Source organism: Callithrix jacchus, chromosome 22 (genome assembly GCF_049354715.1).
Source record: "Callithrix jacchus isolate 240 chromosome 22, calJac240_pri, whole genome shotgun sequence".
NCBI classification, from domain to species: domain Eukaryota; kingdom Metazoa; phylum Chordata; class Mammalia; order Primates; family Cebidae; genus Callithrix; species Callithrix jacchus.
In genome coordinates, this window is record NC_133523.1 from 9854615 (window position 1) to 9866338 (window position 11724).

The window sequence follows — 11724 nt, forward strand, 5'->3', positions numbered from 1 at the left end:
CATTTTGTTCTTCTATTTGTCTTTTGGTAGAGAATTCCTAAGTTTTAACTTGGCTAACTGTCACCATAAAGATTCCTTAACATTGACGATAGCCGTGCCGAACTTAGCACCTGCGGCTGTGCAGGTCCTAAAGGAGTGCACCTCAACAAATTTGACCCCAAAAGAGGCAGAGATCGAGTTGGTGGGCTGCTGCTGCTGTTGCTGCTGCTGCTGCTTTGTGTTAAGAGTAACACCCTACTACACGTGGTGAGATCCGGCTGGCCACACTCTTGGTGGTCGCCAGCGTTGACGGTTTACTCTTGGCAAAGCAGCACCGTGACTCTTGTGGTGTTCATGTTGATCTTTGTTCTAGGCAGTGCCTCAGACTGAAGAGCCTGTGCTTTCTTCCCCTAGGCCAGAGCCAATGGGCTGAAGTCGTGTGTCATTGTGATCCGGGTCCTGAGGGACCTGTGCACTCGTGTGCCCACCTGGGGTCCCCTCCGAGGCTGGGTAAGGCATATTGCTCTGGCTACTGGGGGTGGTGCGTGCAGAGACTCTCTGATATCCCAGAACACTTTATGGTCATGGGGCAGGAGTAGCCCCTTCACGTGTGTCTGGTGTGTACCCTTCAAGAGCACTGAAGGGTACACACCAGACACACGTGAAGGGTGCACAAACTCCTGCACTGCACACCTGGGGTTTGGGTTGGGGCAGTGTGGGTCAAGGCCCTCTGTGGAGGTCACACAGCTCAATCCCAGGAGGTGGGAATGATCCCTCTGGAAAGGTTTGCAGATGCTCTCACACAGGGCCAGTTCTGGCCAGCTTCCCCTACCCACCCACTTTTTTTTTTTTTTTTTTTTAAAGCATACAGTTGAGGTGTTTTTTATATTTGTAAATGGTTAGGTTTTAAGTATGAGGGACTACATTATAGCCTCAGCTTGGTCTCTGAGCACACACAGCCTGAACGGTGGCATGTCTGGTCCTTGAAGGCCCCTGCCCTAGGTGCCAGGGCTCATGCTTAGCCCCCAGGCTTCGACTTTACCCAGCTGGACAGCTGAGAGTCGTGTGTGTACCGCCATCCACTCATGCAGTGACAGCTCTCTAGTAATGGCCAGCCCCATCCTGTAGACTCTTGGCTCACTGTTCTTCTTCCCTTTCAGCCTCTCGAGCTCCTGTGTGAGAAATCCATTGGCACGGCCAACAGACCGATGGGTGCTGGCGAGGCCTTGCGGAGAGTACTGGAGTGCCTGGCGTCGGGCATCGTGATGCCAGGTTGGGGACCTTGTGCTTTGCAGGTTTCAGGGAAAGGACAGGGTTCCAGGCCGCCTCTTGGCGGGTACACTGACTGGGTTAGGGCAGCAGCAGCCCCGTCTCCATTCCTTAGAGCTGAAGCATGTGACTACCCTCTGGCACCATCATATCCAGCCCTGACCGGGTCCGCAGCTGTCATTCAAAGGGCGGATCCGGGGCAGTGGTGACCCACTCCCACGTGAAGTTCTTGCTCTGAGACACTTGTGAATTATTTCTGTCAAGGGCTGGACGCCGAGTGGGTCACCGAGCTCGGCGTGTTTTCCAGAGCTGGGTGTGGATGGGGCGCGGGGGGTAACACACCTAGTTCCCTCTGCCAGCACACCTCTTCCGAGATGCTAAAAGATAATCCTCTGCATATCTTCCTTGTTTCCTGCCTTCAGATGGTTCTGGCATTTATGACCCTTGTGAAAAAGAAGCCACTGATGCTATTGGGCATCTAGACAGACAGCAACGGGAAGATATCACACAGAGTGCGCAGGTATAGTCATCGCCATTGCCAACGTGCACCCTTACCCAGTCTGTAATCACTGGCTTCCAGTTCCATTACTGGGTATTCCCAGGGTAGCCCCTGGACTCATAGGCTCAGGTTGGGGACTGAAGGCAAAGGGATCGTGTCTGATACAGGGCGCCCCAATCTGGGCTGCTTCTTTCCCCTGGTGCCATGCGTGGTTGTTGTCTGCCCCCTCCCTTGGCCTGCTTGAGTGCTATTTTCGGACACCGAGTGGTGCTGGGAGTTGTGTTTGCTGTGCGGACTGCTCTGGGGACCTTCCCCTGCAGGCCACCACATGGCTCCGTGTGGCAACCAGTCCCCAGGTTGGGGTCTCCTGTATTCCTCTGGAAGGGGGATGGTCACAGACTGGCCTTCCCCCACAGCAAGGCTGGGCTTGAGCAGTCAGGCTCTCCCCTGGCTCTTGGGGAACCCCATGCTGTCGTAGGGGAGACCATTAGCAGCCCTTGAGCTCCACCCCTCCTCAGAAGGCAGTAGTAAGTGCACACTCCGTGGCCGGGAGCATAGGGCAGCTGAGTCAGAGTCTCTTCCCCTTCTCCAGCACGCACTGCGGCTTGCTGCCTTCGGCCAGCTCCATAAAGTCCTGGGCATGGACCCTTTGCCTTCCAAGATGCCCAAGAAACCAAAGAATGAAAACCCAGTGGACTATACCGGTAAGCTCGTGGCGGTTGCCTGATGGCTGGGGCTCAAGGAAGAGTGGCTACCTGCATCCGTCAGCTATGCCCTGCTTTCTCCTTGCAGTTCAGATCCCACCTAGCACCACCTATGCCATTACACCCATGAAACGCCCCATGGAGGAGGACGGGGAGGAGAAGTCTCCCAGCAAAAAGAAGAAGAAGATTCAGAAGAAAGGTACAGGCCGGGCGCGGTGGCTCACGCCTGTAATCCCAGCACTTTGGGAGGCCGAGGCGGGAGAATCGCTTGAGCTCAGGAGTTTGAGCCCAGCCTGGGCAACATGGCGAAACCCCGTCTCTACAAAAAATACAAAAATTAGCTGGGTGTGGTGGCGTAGCTGTAGTGCCACCTACTTGGGAGGCTGAGATGGGAGGATGGCTTGAGCCTGGGAAGTGGAGGTTGCAGTGAGCCGATCTGGCACCACTGCACTTCATCCTGGGCAACAGAGTGAGACCTTGCTTAAAATCAGTATTGAAAAATTATAAAAGCGAAATAGATAAAAAACAGAATGGAAGGCACAGACCTCCACTAGTGCTGCTGCTTTATCCATCTGGTCCTGTGAAGGCTCACCTTGCAGCTGTGGGGCGCCTGCTTTTTCGTTATTTTTCTCAGCTGTGATTTCTAAGTTTTTTTTAGCAATGATTAAGCGTGATGGGGATATGGAAGATGAGCAGGATGGTGGTGCCACAGCTGGAGGACCAAGCTGGGCTCAGTGTGCCTTGCTGCCCCACCCACTGAGTTACCCTACAGAGGCAGCCCCAGGGGTTAGGATTGACAGAGCTGCCTCTCGGGGAGACCTGCTATCATGCTTATCAGAGCCACCTTGCTATTCTCTCTGTAGAGGAGAAGGCAGAGGCCCCCCAAGCTATGAATGCCCTGATGCGGTTGAATCAGCTGAAGCCAGGGCTGCAGTACAAGCTGGTGTCCCAGACTGGGCCTGTCCATGCCCCCATCTTTACCATGTCTGTGGAGGTTGATGGCAATTCATTTGAGGCCTCTGGGCCCTCCAAAAAGACGGCCAAGCTGCATGTGGCTGTTAAGGTGAGTATGGCCAGCACCACCGTCTTCTAGGAGCAGAACCATGGCCTTTGTTTTGGGCCCCTTCTGAGCCACTGTCTCTCAGGGAGGGCATGTAGATTCTAAAAAATACTTAGATCGGCCTGTGTATTTGCCAAGTTAGATGTGGCAGGAACACCTTCCACACTGTGGCTGGCAGGCAGAGGGGTGCCCAAACGTAGTTGGGCATTATGGCCTCCTGGGGGCAGGAACTGAAAGGAAAAACCCCTCCAGATGGCTTGCCAAGTGCCTGTTGGGCATAGGGAGGCCCTGTGGCATGGCTCCCAGGCTGAGCCCTTATTGATGGGGACTTTGGGGGTCTGGCCACCTCTGCAGGTATTACAGGACATGGGCTTACCGACGGGTGCCGAAGGCAGGGACTCAAGCAAGGGGGAGGACTCAGCCGAGGAGACTGAGGCGAAGCCAGCAGTGGTGGCCCCTGCCCCAGTGGTAGAAGCTGTCTCAACCCCCAGCGCTGCCTTTCCCTCAGATGCCACTGCCGAGGTGAGCACATGGTGGGCGCTGGGAGTGACTGCCAGGACAGAGCAGGCAGCCCTGTGTCCCATCAGCAAGGTGGTTACTGGTCCTTGTTAATTTCCCCCCAGAAGCCACTCTTTCAGGCCAGGAGCCCACACTGCTGTCCTCTGAACCATGTTTGGGAGGGCCTGTGGATGTTTTCCCAGCATCCTAGGCTATTCTGGGGTGGCTCTGGGTTGAGAACTTTCTGTTCAGAGGGGAGGCATGGGCAGGGGGCACATTGCTGGGTCTGGTCGGAAGCCCTCACTAGAGTCAGTGGAGACTCTGGCTAGGACTGGCAGGGTACAAGGAGCAGAGGCTCTGCCTTGGTGCTTCCACTCCTGTGTGGCTGGAAAGCCCATAGCTGAGTTTGTTGGTTTTCTTTTCTGTTTTCCCTGAGAACGTAAAACAGCAGGGGCCGATCCTGACAAAGCACGGCAAGAACCCAGTCATGGAGCTGAATGAGAAGAGGCGTGGGCTCAAGTATGAGCTCATCTCCGAGACCGGGGGCAGCCATGACAAGCGTTTCGTCATGGAGGTGCGCGGCCTGGAGCTCCCCGCTGGGGTGATCCCGTGGGGGGGTCTGGGGTCCCCCTGCCCCTGGAGGGAGGCACTGGGTCATCCCCCATCTGCACTTTGCAGGTCGAAGTTGATGGACAGAAGTTCCAAGGTGCTGGTTCCAACAAAAAGGTGGCAAAGGCCTACGCTGCCCTTGCTGCCCTAGAAAAGCTTTTCCCTGACACCCCTCTCGCCCTTGATGCCAATAAAAAGAAGAGAGCCCCAGTACCTGTCAGAGGAGGGCCAAAATTTGCTGCTAAGGTGAGCAGTGGCCCTTGAACCTCCTGGCCTTGGGCATAGGTTCTTTTGCAACCTGCACATGAAGGGACTGTCTGTTCCCTGTGTTCTCTCCTCTTAGCCACATAATCCTGGCTTTGGCATGGGAGGCCCCATGCACAATGAAGTGCCCCCACCCCCCAACCTTCGAGGTCGGGGAAGAGGCGGGAACATCCGGGGGCGAGGGCGCGGGCGAGGATTTGGTGGCGCCAACCATGGAGGCTACATGAATGCCGGTAAGGGCCCTTGTACTGTACTGACCTGCGTTCCCCCACATGCATGCTCTGGGAATAAGCCTGTGGTGCCCCTGGGGTGGGCCTGAGATACCACTGGTCCCCCGTAACCCTGTCTGTCCCCTTCCAGGCGCTGGGTATGGAAGCTACGGGTATGGAGGCAACTCGGCAACAGCGGGCTACAGTAAGTGTGCGTTTCTCTCTGTCTGACGTGGGAAGCAGCTGCAGTGTAGCTTCTGGGCCTGAGTTAACACAGGGCGGCTAGAGTAGCTTCATGGAGGCTTTAGGGGGGCACACAACCTTTTTGCAGTGATTAGGTCAGATGGCCCTTGAGCCCCCACCCCGTCCCACAGGGATTGATTCTGTGTTAACACACGAGCTCGTGTGACTGCAAAGTTCCTTTAAAAGTTAGCATTTTAAATTTCTCTGCTTTAAGCCATGCGAAGCACCAATCTTGTGAATATGCTTTTCCGGCCAGTGCACAGCTCTTGTCTTGAGAAGGAGCCTTCATTGGGGGGTTACAGGAGCAGAGAAATCTAAAACATGAATTTCAAATGTGGCGCTCTGTGCCCTTTTTCAAAAGAATTCTAATTTCTTCTCTCTGCTCTGTCTCCCCCTTTTGTAGGTGACTTTTTCACAGACTGCTACGGCTATCATGATTTTGGGTCTTCCTAGAGCGTCTAAAAGTATTGCACACAAAATCAACTTTTTACTCCAATTTCCTCCAACTCCAAAACCCAAAGTGTCCGTGCTGTGTCCCTGTGCTTCACTGGGTTTCTCAACCGTGGCTTTTCACCGCAGCTTGTCTGAAACTCTTAGCCTGCAGAATTTAAGACAATGGCAGTTTTTATCGTGATTTGCCTTTGAACTTGGTCCTATTGAAGTTCACAATAAGTGGAAAACAATTTTTTCAGAGAATGTATTTTTGTGCAGAATTGCACAGAATTCTAGAGACAGCGTTGTTCGGCATCAAGGCAAAAGCCCACCTTTGCTTTTTATGGAAAGCATTACTTTATTTAAAGAGACAATGACGCATTTTAATCTACCTTTGTCTTAATTTACAGCAGGTTTTGTATGAATTTTTAACCTTTTAACAAACTCCCAAATCTGGTTGATGCCTTTGACAGTGATGAAAACGATTTCACCACATCTGAATCCAGAGAAACCGGCTTTTTTTCTTATTTCTTATGAGCATGTTAAAACATTGGGAACGTGTGGGGAATTGTATATTGCGCTGAGTTAACTTCTCCCGCCTCTTGTAATGCCCTGGTGGGTTCTTGTTTGGGAATGCAATATTTTGTGGCTGGTTTAGCTAGAGAGTGAACTCTCAAAGGTATCAAAACTGTGCTTCCATTATTAGTTCAACAAACAGACAGGCTTTAAGGGGTAGATGACGTGAAATTTTGCAAGTCCAATTACAGCTGCAGATGCATGGGATTCTGGATTTTTTCTGTTTTTAGTTTAATGGGACTTTAAAAGTAACGAAGGAGAAAGAGCCGTGATGTTCCTGCTTCTCCAGTAAAGGGCTGGCTTTTGCTTGGGCAGAGCTGGTGCTGCTGGGTCTGAAGCTGCCACAGACTCCAGAGGAATAGAAGTTTCTGTCTTTGCAAACACACATGGAGTCATTGACTGAGGGCAGGTGCCCTCCTTGGAAACTGGTTTTCGCTCTATTCAGTGGTTCTTTTTGCAGCAAAGCCTGCCTCTGTGTTGACTTGCAAGATTTTGCATTTATTCGGGCAAAAATTGGTCAAAATGGTTACTACGTGATTTGTTCCCAGAGGTTTGAAACATTCAGTGAAACTTTTTAAAACTTTCATTGCATGATGTATTTTTTTTTTTTAGAAAGTTATTGTTTGAGAATAATGTCTTTTTTATACCAGGAAATAGTTATCCTGAATGACGTTGAAAACTCCCCCTCCCCTTTATTTTTTTTTAATCAATACATGTGAAAGTAACAAGCCCTCGGCCCTTGCGTCTTCATTCATTCCCGGCTTCAGGCGGGGCGAGTTGGTGTGCTCAGTGCAGGACACTGGGGAAGCTGGGACTGTGGGCTATGTGGGTGCAGGTCCTGGTGGGGAGTTTCTGAAGATCCCATCCTCCCAGTCTCCTCGCTGAGCTGCCGCATGTTCGCTTTCTGGCATTGTGGGATACGTCCTCCCCCTTGGTGTCTTGGCTTTCTGATGGGAGGTGAGGGAGGAGGCCTGCCTGTAGAACACAAACTGGCCGGGCGCGGTGGCTCACACCTGTAATCCCAGCACTTTGGGAGGCCGAGGCGGGCGGATCATGAAGTAAGGGGTTCAAGACCAGCCTCAAACCAGGTGAAACCCCGTCTCTACTAAAATACAAAAACTAGCCAGGCATGGTGGCGTGTGCCTGTGATTCTAATTACTCAGGAGGCTGAGGCAGGAGAATCACTTGAACCTGGGAGGCAGAGGTTGAAGTGAGCCAAGATTGGGCCACTGCACTCCAGCCTACACAACAGAGCGAGACTTGGTCTCAAAAAATAAAAATTAAAAAAAAAAAAAAAAAAAAAGGACGGAAGGTTGCAGATAGTTCTGTCCACATTGTCATGCAGGCAGCCCACCACACCAACGTGGGGTACACATCTCCCATGGGTGGAGGCATATGAGGACTCCCAGTTAACCCACCCAGGAGTCAGTGGATCCTTGGTGTCCTCAATCTGGGAAGGAAGGACAGGCTGTGTGGGAGCCTCCCCTTCCCTCCCACCCATCCTGGACCCAGCGGTCCAGGTACCCTGGCTGTCTGGGCAAAGGTGGCTGCATTCACAAACCGGCTCTGAGAGCCCAGGAGCTCAGCTGCACCTGCTGAGTGCTTGAGTGTTGCCCAGCTGGGCTGGAGAGCCACCACCATGGCCTGGCCTCCAGCCTCACCCACCCTCTGAGCCTTCCCACACCCACTGTGGAGACCCCTGTGTGGGGCTCCCTTACAAGGCTTGGGATGCAGTATTTCCTCAGCGGGTGCCATCCCCTTTGCTCCACCTGAGCCTCTGGAGGGGCCATGTATTGACATACCTAGTGACCAGAAGTGGAGTCTTGCTGCTACATTTTCAGCTTGTGGCTGAGAATGGTGGCTGCACTGCATGCTCTCAGCCCTGCCGCTCAGTCCCATCTGTGCCTAGCAGCTGTGCTGAGGAAAAGAAGGGGGCCTCGGGTCACCAGGGCTGTAGGTCTAGGCCGCACTCAACTGTCCTGGCCCCAGCCATGGCCAGGCTCCCCTCCCACCCCCCAACACATACACACTACCCCCACTGCCAGGCTGGGGCTCACTGACATCTGGAGTCACAGGCTTGCACGAGTATCGCAAGGGAGGTGCCCGCACCATTGATTGAGTCTCGATTTGTCTTCCAAGAACCAAACCAGCTCAGATCAGTTGGTCTTCCCAGGATGATGACGGTCCAGGGGCGTCTTTAAGCAGCATCTCCTGGGAGCCACCAGGCCTGTACCTATGGAGCCTGTTCCCAGCACAGCAGGGAAGAGGGGGGTGGCCACTGCTTCTCTGGGGCTTTGCTTTTTCTGTCACCATTGGGGACCTCTGGGTAGCCGTCAGCTAGCCGTGAATGTCGTCTCACGCTCGGAGTCCATCTCATTGTAATGTTGACATCCGCTGCAAAAGCTGCTGGTGCGTGCTGCTTGGCAAAGCCCCATTCTTGTCATCAGCTGCTGGGTGAGTGGAGCTGAAGGCTGGGCTGGCCCGAACAGCTGCACTAAGGACAGGAGCCACTGCTCCTCTCCCTCCTCGTCCTGCTGCCTCTGACCCAGGCTTGCGGATCAGCCTTCAGGGCCCATGGCTGCCACCTGCCCTTCCCTCCCTCCCCCCTGCCCTTTCCCATCCTCCGCCTGACCCACTGCCTCCCTGTTTAGGTCAGTTCTACAGCAACGGAGGGCATTCTGGGAATGCTGGTGGCGGTGGCGGCGGGGGCGGTGGTGGCTCCTCCGGCTACGGCTCCTACTACCAAGGTGACAACTACAACTCACCAGTGCCCCCAAAACACGTTGGGAAGAAGCAGCCGCACGGGGGCCAACAGAAACCCTCCTACGGCTCAGGCTACCAGTCCCACCAGGGCCAGCAGCAGTCCTACAGCCAGAGCCCCTACAGCAACTATGGCCCCCCACAGGGCAAGCAGAAGGGCTATAACCATGGACAAGGCAACTACTCCTCCTACTCGAACTCCTACAACTCTCCCGGGGGCGGGGGCGGATCGGACTACAACTACGAGAGCAAATTCAGTGAGTTGGCTTCCAGAGCCCCTCGGCCAGGCTGGGACCCAGGCCCCAGCAGGGCAGCCCATGGAGTGGCGGAAGCTCGGCACTGCCCGGACCTCTGGCCGAGTTACTAGGCAGAGGACAAGTGGTGTTGGCTGCGGGCGGGTGCTAGGAAGATGGGGCACAGGGCCCCGTGGTGCTGTCTCCACCACTCCCTCTGGTGTTCTCCGAAGGCAGAGTTAGCTGAGGCCTCTGTGCCGAGGCCCTGGCTGTGGGTGAGGCCTCGAGGTGATCTGGGACTGGCTTTAGAGAGTTTTGCATCCAGCCCCTGAAAGAGCCTGACCTCTCTGCTACCGCCTGTCCCTCTTCCTCATGCGCAGACCCAGCAGGCCGGGGCTGGACCAGTGGCCTGGTGGGGCTGAGTAGGTGTGTCCTTGGGACCCAGCAGCTATCAGCAGCAGGCCGGGGAGTTGACAGAGGCTGCGCTGGGTACGTGGGTCTGAAGGGGGTGCTGTGTGTCTGATGCTGCTGGCTGAGGAGAGGTGGCTGCTGGGGTCTTGAATGCTTCCTCAGCTGCTGCTGGGAAGCTTGGGCTGCAGGAGCAGATGGGAACGCAATCCAGAGCAGGGCTTTGGAGCTTGGTGACCATCCCAGCTCAGCCCAGGGCCAAGTGACCCTGCAGGGCTCCAGCTGACACCTAGCACTTGTCTGTTGGGCTGATGTGTGACATTGAAGCAGGCACAGAGAGGGATAGAGGCCCAGGGTCTGAGCTAGGGGCTGGTGCATCCAAGGTGTACCACAAGGCCCCTGGGCCACCCTAGTTGTGTCTTTCCTGGGGCCCCTTAACCACCCCTATCTTCTCTCCCCCAGACTACAGTGGTAGTGGAGGCCGAAGCGGCGGGAACAGCTACGGCTCAGGCGGGGCATCCTACAACCCAGGGTCACACGGGGGCTACGGCGGAGGTTCTGGGGGCGGCTCCTCATACCAAGGCAAACAAGGTGGGCTTGGAGCCCCGGGTGGCACAGCATGGGGGGCCCAGCAGCTGCAGTGAAGCGGGCTGTGGACCTGGTGGGAGCAGACAGCAGCACAGGCAGGGCTGCAGTGGCAGGTGGGCCCTGTGAGAACATGCACTTGGGTGCACTGGCAGCTGCTAAGGCTTTTGGGAGTGGCCAGTGAGCCAGCAGTGTTCCCACTCTTAACTCCTGGTTCCTCCATGAAATGTGGGTGGCACCGAGGCCAAATAGCTGTTCCCCCTGGTTCTGGCCAGTAGCTCAGCCGTGGGCTCAGGTAGCTTTCCCCAGAAATGAGGGTCACAGTGGTCCCATCTCTCAGAGTCTTGGTGTCAGCCTGATCCAGTGATGTGTGGCAGGCAGGCAGAGCCGCACAGGAGCCCACATGTCTTGCCCACCTGCATCCTGGCTGAGGCTTGGGAGTGGGCTGCTTCCCTGAGCCCCGCTGGTGGCTTGGCCCCCCGGCTCTAACTCAGCACTCTCTCTCCTAGGAGGCTACTCACAGTCCAACTACAACTCCCCCGGGTCTGGCCAGAACTACAGTGGCCCTCCCAGCTCCTACCAGTCCTCACAAGGCGGCTATGGCAGAAACGCAGACCACAGCATGAACTACCAATACAGATAAGCCCCCGAGGGGCGGAGATTTCTACCTTCTGCACTTACTCCCCATCGGAAGATCGAGTTTTATGCATCACAGTTAACATGTCAGCTGGCCCTCCAGGCTCCTGTCCCCAACCCGTCCGCGTTGCTGTGTCGTGAGGTGCAGCGGGTCACCCTGTGGCCTGTCCTGTGACCCATATTTAGCCGTGTTTGGGACTCCGTGTCTTCAATGGTTTGTTAGTTGCCATTACAACTTTGTCTGGGTAGAGTTTTTGAGTTCTTGCAGTTCAGTATCCCTCTGTCTATTCACACTTGGTGTTAGTGGTAACTCAGTTTGTCTTTCAATAGTTACGGAAGGGATACGTCATCTGTTAATGCTTTTGTGAAGTGAGTTAAACGAGCTTTCTGTATTTTAATGCTTTAGTGTTTCAGTTTTATAAGTGAAGATTTTATTTTAAAAACCAGTGGGAAAGAGTGGGGGTTTCTTTTTATGTCTGGGTCATTCAGGCAGCACATCTGAATTAAGCTGAATGTAGACAAATAAAGAAAACAAAACTGCACCCGTCTTAGGCCTGGGTGTCTGACCCACCAGCACTGCGATGGGCAGGTTCCCCTGCTCTCTTCCCACTCTTGGGAATGCAGGGTGGACCATCAGCATGGTCCCTAGTCCCTAGAGGGTCCAGTTCCAGGCTCATAGACGCTTTACTCATGCTCAGCAAAGGCCGGTTCCTGGTCCCCTGGGCTGTGTATACCCAGTGTGCCATCAGGCTCCAGGCTC

At 54.6% G+C, this 11724-nt stretch overlaps 1 protein-coding gene across 12 annotated transcripts in view; it reads left to right on the forward strand.

Annotated features, from left to right (window-relative positions):
• Positions 1-11506, forward strand: part of ILF3 (interleukin enhancer binding factor 3) — a 34272-nt gene extending 22766 nt beyond the window's left edge. For 3 of the 12 annotated variants that reach the window (XM_078360567.1, XM_035287483.3, XM_054250453.2), the window contains 14 exons: positions 394-489; positions 1140-1251; positions 1671-1768; positions 2340-2451; positions 2540-2650; positions 3315-3514; positions 3866-4033; positions 4446-4583; positions 4688-4864; positions 4962-5115; positions 5243-5296; positions 8994-9359; positions 10206-10334; positions 10838-11506. In XM_078360567.1, coding sequence (XP_078216693.1) covers positions 394-489; positions 1140-1251; positions 1671-1768; positions 2340-2451; positions 2540-2650; positions 3315-3514; positions 3866-4033; positions 4446-4583; positions 4688-4864; positions 4962-5115; positions 5243-5296; positions 8994-9359; positions 10206-10334; positions 10838-10971 — 2049 coding nt within the window. In that variant the 3' untranslated portion in view covers positions 10972-11506. Of the gene's footprint in view, positions 1-393; positions 490-1139; positions 1252-1670; positions 1769-2339; positions 2452-2539; positions 2651-3314; positions 3515-3865; positions 4034-4445; positions 4584-4687; positions 4865-4961; positions 5116-5242; positions 5297-5737; positions 7071-8993; positions 9360-9715; positions 9825-10205; positions 10335-10837 lie in introns of those variants that run through there. The other 9 variants (XM_078360568.1, XM_035287484.3, XM_078360569.1 and 6 more) reach the window with 7 other exon arrangements.
• The last annotated feature ends 218 nt before the right edge of the window (positions 11507-11724 follow it).